This window comes from Pararge aegeria, chromosome 4 (assembly GCF_905163445.1).
Source record: "Pararge aegeria chromosome 4, ilParAegt1.1, whole genome shotgun sequence".
Lineage (NCBI taxonomy): Eukaryota > Metazoa > Arthropoda > Insecta > Lepidoptera > Nymphalidae > Pararge > Pararge aegeria.
The window spans coordinates 15,636,073-15,646,866 of NC_053183.1; the positions used below are offsets into that span (position 1 = coordinate 15,636,073).

The 10,794-nt window shown below is 34.5% G+C and overlaps 1 protein-coding gene across 1 annotated transcript; it reads right to left on the reverse strand.

Moving 5' to 3' along the window:
• Window positions 1-313: 313 nt before the first annotated feature.
• On the reverse strand, window positions 314-10,452 carry LOC120637877. The gene is made up of 6 exons (XM_039909924.1): window positions 10,208-10,452; window positions 5,230-5,322; window positions 2,708-2,855; window positions 2,287-2,365; window positions 1,474-1,654; window positions 314-998 (listed from the first exon to the last, which is right to left on the reverse strand). The coding sequence occupies exons 1-6, from the start codon at window positions 10,293-10,295 to the stop codon at window positions 847-849; spliced, it is 741 nt and encodes a 246-aa protein (XP_039765858.1). The 5' UTR covers window positions 10,296-10,452; the 3' UTR covers window positions 314-846.
• Between the last annotated feature and the right edge of the window lie 342 nt (window positions 10,453-10,794).

Genomic DNA, 10,794 nt, shown 5'->3' on the forward strand with positions numbered 1-10,794 from the left:
AAGATAACTGATGAATATTTTTATGAATAATATACATAAATACTTATAATATACATATAAACACCCAGACACTGAAAAACATTCATGTTCTTCACACAAACATTTTCCAGTTGTGGGAATCAAACCCACGGCCTTGGACTCAGAAAGCAGGGTCGCTGCCCACTGCGCCAATCGGCCGTCAATTAATTTAATGATTATTAATTTAATGATTATTAATTTAATTTAATGAAATTAATTTAATGATAGATTTATATAATGTTATATTAAACAATGTGATATTATATGAGGACGAACTCATATTTTTTTGGCAATATTTCTATTGACGTTCTCTTCAAGTCTGTATGCACTGGATTTTATTTTTTGACATCATTCCACATTAGAATATAAACTATTCTCGACTAGTACAATTAAGTATATTCAAATATCTATCTAACAATATTGAACACTTAACTATTTTAATATGTTAATTTCTTAAGGAGGCGTTCATAAATACGTGAGATATTAGGGAGGGGGTAGAGTCAAATCTCATCTAATCTAACGGAGAGAGGGGGGTCTCGGAAAATATCACGCAATTTTTTTCCTGATTGGAACAAAAAAATCATACCATTGGTCTTTATACAGTAACAATCCAACGCCTTTACGTTAGAAACCCACATTTTGAAAAATATCAGATTGGGGGATGAGAGAGGGGGTTGAATAAAATCAAACATCTCACCAGAGGGAGAGGGATGGACAGAAAATTAAAGAACACCTCACGTAATTTTTAACGCTCACTAAGTACTAATATTACTATTTACAGTAGAGGTATATGAGCTTTTACTACAAAATAAATAAAAATAATCTTCACTATTCTGTGATGAATGACTTCAAGGGGAAGTCTTTGAAGGACTTGCTCCAAATATCTGTAAAGGCAGTGCTGACGAGGTCGTTAATCAGCGGTCGTATAACTGCGAAACCTGGCTTCCACGTGGCGTTTATTATGCGATCCAGTACTTGCTCTGATAATGAAAAAAATGTCATTCGTTTAAATAATATCAAACTGAACACTTGCAAATAGGAATCCCTTTTAAATTAGGAACGTAGTCTTTAATAATTATATTAGAAAAATCTTTCAATGTTTCAACAAATCATTGAATGGTAACTATAGCGCTAAATAGAGCGGGATATGGAGTTTGTGACTCACCACTGCTCCAATGTAGGTATAGGTGCTTAGAAATGAACTTTAAACTTGGTTAATGATAAATAATAATATAAAGAGACCGGGACCGCTAGCTGCGAGCTGTCTGGAAATTATTGGCTTAGGCCAATTTCGCTTTTTAAAACGGCGAAACTGTTTTGACGACCAGCCCCGATGCTCGAGAAGTAACAACATATTATTGTAAGAAGAGCAAAGAAATATTTGAGAGCTGACTATCCCTAGACCTGCGTCTAAAGCAGGAGGAACATTCAAGAAGAAGGAACCAGAAAACTTACCCATAATACTTCTGCCACTTAAAAGATTGCCCACATGAATATCCATGTCCCCAATGTGGTCGACTTCGACGTGGACGTCAACACCGCTGCCGTTGCGCTTGATCCGCGTCGTCTGCGAGTAGTCTCTTAATGTCATGTTCCAGCGGCCAGACCGGAGCGTTTCCAGTCCGAAAAGATCACCCTGTAATTTATATCAGTTCTAATAGGTAGTTGCTTATTAAATAAAAATAATCAATCTACTTTTATATTGGCTTTATTACCCCAATGCTTCCTTAATGAAACATCTTGATTTAAAGTTCTACATGAAATAAGAGTTAAAAATTACCCGCTAAAACTAACGGACAGCGGTGCTCCATTGTTCTGAGCAGTGCTACCAGCATTAGCTTACTGTACACTACTCTGTAATGTAACTTGTCTACGTATAAAGACGGGAACGGGAATAGTTACTGTGTCTCCATAGTTTAATTTACTTGTTTATTAATTGATTTTAATTGCGTTACATTGCTTGAATAACATTATACGTAACTATACCTACTCGAGGGGCAAATTATGTAGTTTGCAAAAGTAGCTACTTATATAAAAACTTGTAGTTTAAATAACACACCAAAGACAAGCAGTTTAAAGGAGGTCCATCATGGCTGGTATATGCGGGTCTCTCAGTCTCTCACTCAGTCAACCAAGTGACCTTGGTTGACTGAGTCCTCAAGGGTGCACATACATGGTAAGTTCTTGTAGAGAACCTCAAGCTCAAGACAGAGAACCTCACGCCGAGTGTTAACAACCGACCTTATAAATTGACATATGTGCACTTACCTTAAATTCATAATTTCCTTCTAGCCATTTTTCTGGAAAATATTGTGAGTAGATTATGCGCTGATTTTCCCAATCGGTCCTGAAAGGTATTTATGTGAATATTAAATAATATCTACATATTTTTTATTTTAGGAGCACGGGTCGTGTCGTTTCATAGGATTTTTTTATTTTTGTATTAAATTAAGTATTATTATTAATTAAAAAATAATTTACCAATTACCAATACCAATTTAGGTACCCACCTAGACCTTGTTCAGTTGGCATTGTTGATGTTTCTCGAAAATATTATATTTAGTTGAGATATTTATTTATTTTAGGTTATAGTTATGTATTAATAAAAATTATATTTTAGAGATAATCAAATAAATAATTAAGTTGAGATAGGTATTTAGTAAATAATAAAACATGGACGATTTATTACTTAAATTTGGTAACAGTAGATGTCGACCATCCGCGCTCGAACACTTCTTTCAAAGTGAGTGTGTAACCCATGCCGAAGATAGAGCGCACCTGATTAACTTCTTTTGCGAAATGGGGATCAAACGGGGCCACTCCTAGTTCTGGAATACCTATAATAAAACGATTTGCTATGAATAATGAAAAGTAGAGCATTTTGTGACAGAGCTTGTCGGCGGAAGAGGGTACTTGTAGTTACAGCCTTGTTTTACTTGTCTGCTACCAAGCAGCAGTATGGCTGTGTTCCGTAGGGTGATTACATATCTCGCGACAGCAATACGACAGGCGTAAATCTTGCAATCACTGCTGTCAATCGTCACTTTTCCATAAAATAAATAAACAAAAGTGCCGTTTGACAGCAGTGATTGCAAGATTTACGCCTGTCGCGAGATACGTAATCACCCTGCGGGTCTGAGGGGCCTGGTTGTCGGTGAAATTTGGCACATGAGGCTTAAGCGGTTAGGACTCCGGCTTCACTTTTGGAAGGCCGAGTTCAAATCCCGGCAAGCATGATGCTCGTCCAACTTTTCAGTTTTATTTGCGTTTCAAGCAATTAATAACACTCGTTTTAACGGTGAAAAAAAATATCGTTAGGAAACCTGCATGCCTGAGAGTTTTATAATGTTGCGTGGTGGACTACGGCCTTATTGCAGAAGGTGATCCGTGCCCGTGGGCCAGTAATAGGATGTTAATATGATGAGGCTTAACATCTACTTATGTTGATGGATACTGGGCGGCACTTTATAGGTCATGTTGGTCGTGAAAATAGTTCCTAATCCAAATATAGAGTAAGTTCTCTAAATATGGACCAGTCTTATAATATGGACCATAGCAACATTAGGCAAGATGGCGCTGCTATCAATGTGAAGTTAGCTGCATTTGATGGCTATACCTGGTCGCGTTCCGCCAGGGAATTCTAACAGAGCTAGATGTGCGTGTACGTGTCAGCGGCAACCATTTTGAGATTAGAGCGCTATTTGATGTAAATTTTCGGTAAGTTTTGTAACATTATTACAGCTACAATTATAATCATTATATTTGAACTGTCCCCATTCGGGAAACTTTATAGTGCTACTAATTATTCGTCAAGTAATTCGTGGCTGTATCTTATAACATTATTTTTTTACGAAATTATAACTTTGATATTGCATCATTTTGTAATATGGACCTATGAATGGTTTTGAAAATGGACTAGTGGTCCATATTATGATCCATAGACCATATATTGTAAGCCTTGTTCACTTTTTGTTTTAGGATATGGCGACAACACCTAAACAAAGGAATAGGCAAAAATGGGACAAAGATTCTATGACTATGGCAATATTGGCTTTCAAGCTGTTAGATGAAGCTATGGATAAATTCAAATATACGGCAAATAATACAATGTTGATGAGACCGGAATAACGGTGGTACCTTCAAAAATACCAGAAATATTGGCCGAAAAATGTAAAAGACAAATAAAGTCTACAACATCAGCTGAAAGAGGTTCGACAGTAACTTGCGTAATATGTAAGAATGCCGACGTTTCATTTGTATCTATGGTGGTCGTTACTACTACACTGAGGAACGTAATTATAATTGTTAAATAAAAATGGATGTTATTCGCTATTAAACTTAGTGTGCTCCATATAAGACACCAAAGGTCCATTTAAAAAACCTAGTGGTCCATATTGAGCTGCCCATTTTAAAATGTTTAAATTTGTCATATTTTATAGAAAAATTTAGTTTGTTAAATAATTTGTTTCTTTAAGACATTTTGAGTATTGCTTATAATTCTAAAATAGTTTCTGTACTAATTGCATTCAAAAAGACTGATTTCGCTTCCTTATTTTGTGTTTTATTTATACAAATCCTTATGGTAGTCCATATTTAGAGAACTTACTCTACGTATATAAACGACGGGTAGGTACATACAACGTGTAAAATAGACGTTATGCAAAACAAACAAAGACAATGGCTCCCAGGCTCCATACAAAAAGAATATCCGTCATAAAATAATGCCTGCTTTTGGTTTACATGGGCAATTTCTCAGTTTTCTTAATATTATTTTTAGCAACAACTAACTGCAATGCCTGGGTTCCTGACCAAGTAATTAACTTTATCAGGTAAGTAACCTTCGATTTAACAAAATACTTTTTATTGTACGTAGAACGGTAAGACTTAATAAAATCGCGATATGTGCATAAATTTTTATCAAATCGAATATTTTTTTATTCAATAGGCACATAGATAGTAATTTTGATGCGTTCATTACATACATACCTATTACTAAATAAAACTTGAAACTAAAGCTACGAGAGTTCCAAATGCGCCCGGTCTAATCACACAACAAATTTAGCCAGGTGATCTTTTTGGTATAAACGTCTCGCATAGGTAGTCATTTGAAACTATTTAAGAAGCAACACGGTTAGCTAGTTAGACCCTGCTTTTTTATCTTTTATCGTTTACGTTATACTTTATAAGTACTATAATAGGTTTAGTAGTTACCTCGTTTGAAATATGGACGAAGTTTGTTGAAAACCCGTTTCATACAGGCATCGAAGTCGGGTGATTTCATTTTGCACTTGGAAAATAGTTTCTCTGAAAAATAAAATAAGTCAAAGTCAAAGTCAAAAATATATTTATTCAAGTAGGGCCATAGATGGCACTTGCGTACATACATGAGAAATGTGTACTTGGTAGTTAGAAGTAGTCGTAGGTAGTTAAATATAACGTGTGCATACGTAAGTAAGTTTAACGAACTTCTTTTTCAGACAAATAATAAAGATATTAGTATACTTAAGTATCTATAATACTAAAATGAATCGTTGAATTTGTTGCAAAGCGCATATATTCCTTGAAGTACGAGGATGGTTCTTACTGAAAAAAAAATTTAAAAATTGCCTGAATAAGTCTAATAAAAACACTTTCTTTTAATAATACGAAAAAGGAGAGGTTTCGGAAAGGCAAAAAGTTGCGACGGGTATAGAAATAAGTACTCAAAGCAAGAGAAAAACTCCGAGCCACCTAGCCTGGTCACGTATAATATAGTTTGAAATTATAACTGGGCCTAGTACGTGGCGTGAAATAAGGTTCTAGGTTTTTTAAGATATTAAAACCGGTAGTTACCGATTTGGTGCGGACGAAGTTGCGCGGGTCAGCTATAGTAAATTATAATTTACCTGAAATTATTAATCTCTTCAAAATGAAATCATAAGATGAGAATCTTTAAATAGTCTTATGTTTACTTAGGCCTGATTTACACTGGGAAGTGAAGGTGATATCTAGTTGAAACGTTTTTTGGTATTAATGGCCGTTTTAACTAAAAAACGGAAATTTAAGGCCTAATAATTGAAGTGATGTCTATAGAAAAAAACATTTCATCAACTTTTAGGTAATATCAATTGCTGGACGATTGAGATTGGAGTTTCTTTTTCACAAGAGCGCCACGCACTGGCCTGGGGGCCTACGACATCTATAAACGACGCATTATGTTTATAATTTTTTGCCATTCAACCAGACTTTAGACTGTTTTACTCAATCATAACCTTATGTACTGAAATGTGTTATAGCTAAAAAAATCTTGCTGATGGTTATCTTTAAATTTTTTAAATGTATTACGAAATAATGTTTGTCACAGTCCACACATTCGACTCCACGATTCGACCTTCACCTCCTCAGCATCCACGTGAATGTGCCAATAGAATGTTTTGTTTTGTAACGAATTAGGTAAACACTTGATTTTCGAGCCGTATTTTGATATCCTTACTAATATTATAAATGGTTTTTGTTTCATTCCTTCACGCCCTAACGAAGCAAACATTCAACTTGATTTTTGGAATAGAGTTATCTGATAAAAAGTAGGCTATCCCTCAGAGGAGGGAGAGTAACATAGGCTACTTTTTATCCCAGTAATTTGAAAACCCACGGGATCTGTAAAAAACCTCAATATACGCGGCCATAAACGCGGGTGTTGCTAGTAAAGTTATAAAGTAGAGAGTTTGGATGTACTCGTAAGTGTGTTTTATTAGCAACTACTGAACCAGGTGACTGTTTGGAAAAAGATAGAGTATAGTTACCTACACTTTTTTTTCACGTAGGGAAATCCTCATAGATACCACAGTGCCACGGGGAGGCACGGTGATTATGTCGGACTCGTACCGACTAAAACCTCACGATGTTCTACCAGTCGCCTGGTGGCTGGGCCACGGCAACGCTTTCGCACACATCCGCGACAAAGTTACCTACCCTGGATTAACTCATAGGCTTTTTAGTCCGGAAGAATCAAACAAACTGAATTTCACGTCCATTACCTATAACTGTAGCATTAGTTAGTCATATGAAACTTCTTCGATATGAGATTTACACACTCTGGGCCCCGCAGCGTTTTCGCGTTAATTAAGTCTACGCGCAATTGCAATAAATAAAAATAAATGACGTGAAGGCATATACCAAAGGGGTAACACCGCGAAGCGCAGCTTTTATGTTAAATTATGTTTTTTCAAGTCATTTGACTTCTATCTGTTCGTACGTTTATATATAGTCACTAGTGTTCCCGCTGCTAAAACGTACGTAAGTATTCTAATTTCTATGTTATACTAACCAGGATGCAAAATATAGTCTATATGAAATACATTTTTTTAATCCCGAGGGATAAAAAGTATAATGAGTCCATCTCCGAAATGCAAGCTGTGTCTCTGCTAAATTTGATCAAGATGCAGCGGTTGAGCAGAATATTCCAGCATGTGTTTTTATTTGTTTGTCAGTTGGTTACTTATGTTTGGCTCCAGGAGCCAATCTTTTACGGATTTTGATACTATTTTAGAATTGTGGGGACCCATAGTATATTACGTTTTATTTAATATCACTGTTGTTATATTTTTTTATATGAACACTAATTCTCATGATGTGTGTACGTATACTTGGGAACGTATATATCAGTTATGTTAGGAGTGCCTTTTAATCTTTTCATGTGTGGATCTTGGGAATTTACGCTAGGAATAGATTTTGTATTTCTCCTTTGTAAAGACATATAAGTATATTTCGATGCGGAACAATTCGAAGAAGTATGTATGTAGTCATACATTACATACTCGTAGGTCTTGACAAGGAAGTACCTATCTTATGTAATAATTAAGAGTTTATCTACTTAGATTACCTAGTGAAAGATTCCATTTGCAAATATACCTTTTAGTAACACTACTAAATGTTAGATAGTTACTGCTTCTGTTAGTTTTTAATTGCCTGGCAGAGATCGCTTTTTATACGCTTTATATTTGCTTCACCGGTATGTTTTTGATTTTCATGAGATTATTCCATTTTTTTTTTAATATTTTTTAAAATTATTATTTAAAACAGGAATGTTGTTAATTTTAATTTCCAACCATTAAGTAAATATAGCCGATTTTTCAAATATTAATAAATTTGATGGTGAATGGGAAACCTATAAAAATCTCGCGTTTATAAATAAACTAAACTAAAAGGTAGAAATTAGTTTGATTTTTTATACCAAGCGTGTTTTTTAGATTCATTGAACTAAAATGCAATGCGATGGTTAATATAAAGCCTTTTAGGTAAGGCCGCCAATTTTACAACTTTTATTTCTATGAATCTATGTTTTTCTTGGTGTATAATAAAATAGATTTTATTTCTTTTTCTTTCGATCTGGTATCAGAAGATCATGGAATATATTATTAACTTAGTTAGGTGTAGATATACTAGTGTATTGACAAAGATGTACAAATATTAATTTGTATATGCTTTCAAATTAATGTATGTACATCAATGTTGTAAACACTTCAGACTATGGCTCACTAATGGCTTTTAGCAAATATTTACGATTTTAGTGAGATAAGTAATAAAGGGTGAGTTTTTCGGGGCTGCAGTAGTGGTCTTTTTTTTTTTTTTTTTTGGTTCTGAAATTACTAGTACTGTAATCTCAGTTGGTCTAATAACAGTTTCTCTTAAAAATCAATCTATCGATTAAATAAATTAGTCATTTTCTTAATAACTGCACCTGTGGACACGGATCAAAATGTTTTTAACAGTCTTCTGAGACAGTTTTTTTGCAGTTATGAACGACAAGGTAGATACCTGCCCTTACTGTCCTGTCTTAAATATTCACCCTACATAGATAAATAATATGACAAAGACGGAAATACTATGTTATGTATTCTAACAGTGTCTGTAAACTATTTTTGTAGATGAAGGAATTATTGCGAGCCATTAAAGTAACCGGCCGTACCCTGGCGCAGTGCAGTGCTACGATTTATAAGTGGAAGGTCCACGGTTCGACCCCCGGCAGGGGCAATTTCTGAATATATAATTTTCTGAATATATAATTTCTGAATTTTCTTGTCTTGTCTGGTAGGTAGTAGCTTTGCCTGTAGGAAGCTACCTTTCTACTAGCAAAAAGTAGACTTCAAGCGATTCTGTTAAATCGAAATTTGAAATACAATCAGTTGTTATTATTAAAGTTTAATTCAACGTAATATTAAATTAAATTTATCAGCCCATTTATATTTAGTAAAAATAACAGCACATTGCCGTTCTCTATAAGACTGTCTTTTAGAGTTTTAACCATGTAAGCAGTAATTCAATTGGGTATGGAGCAATAAGTTAAATATATGGGCACTTTATTGCACATTAAAACAAATTATTAACATAATAAAAAGAAAGTTACAATTGTGACCGAATTAACTGACCGTTGTGGTGTTACCTTAGCAAATGTTTGTTAATTTACTTATATAAGAGATATGGTATGATTATAGGGGCCAGCTACATAGTGAATGGGTATGATAAGTTTCAAAAGGTGAGTATTACAAAATATCCTTCTTTACCAAAAATCTGTCTCTTGATATTTGAATGCAGCTTATGTAAGAATCGCGCGCGATTTGACCCACATCGGATGATAGTACGAGTAGCATTGGACATAGTGAAGCAAGGTTTTAACTTCAGGTTTCAACAGTTTAAATGACACTAAATTTTTAAGGTACTATCTGGAATTTTTTATTAAGATTGTTTTTATAATTTTTTATTTAAGTAAGCAAGTATAACAAAAAAATACGTAGCTGGACATGACTAAAACTAAATATAAATTTTCATAATTTTTTAATGATATTTCTACGTAAAACGCACTGCTCTACCGTTGAAATTACCTATTTGAAATATAAATGAAATATAACCTACCTATCTGATGCCTTCACCTATTTCTTCAACGGTCATTAGTTTTATTTTATTTTTGTATAACTTCTACTACTCCCGCGTATTCTTTCATTATAAAGTAGCCACATCCTACCACTATGAATAATACCACTGTGATCTTTTTGCTTCGATGCTGCGTGAAAGAAGAAAACAGGAAAATTAATAAGACATGTGCTGTGACTGGGATTTTTGAAAAAAAAATAACTCTAGACTTATAAAGTTATGATACACGCAGGTACCTACTAAGTAAGACGATTGTAGAAAATAGGTAGGTAATACTTACGAATTTCTACCGCCTCTTTCTCGGAGCTAGCCATTTGTACATACACCACTATTGCACATACACTAATTAAAAGCCTAATAGGACACATCTTTAATTATTACTACTCAGAATTGTTGTAAAAAATCGTATTCCTAAATGTTGAACTGTTACTCAATAGTTGCTACGTATCCCAGAGAATTTTGTAAACGACACTTTTATAGCTTTGGAAGTTGCATATCTTGCTATTGTTTACTTTTGTACATGTATCGACGTTGCAAGTGGTCTGTGAGGTTGTTTTGAATGTTTACGTTGTCGATTGCGGAGTTCTGCGTGCGTCCCCCTACCAACACTCAACCGCTTGCGAAACTGCGAAGGCAGTTCTTCGACTAAATCTCGTAAGATTGATAATGAATGTCGAATGTAATCTGTGTAGATGTAAGTACACACCTGTTCAGCGTTTCAAAATTCGACTGTTTTATGGGGATTTCAAAATGGAATACTTTGTTAATTATTGCTACAACCGTTATATATGTACAAGAATACTATAGGGTTGTTTCCAGCCTTTCAATTATAATTTAGTGGGTAGATAGAGGTAGGTTATAGTTTTA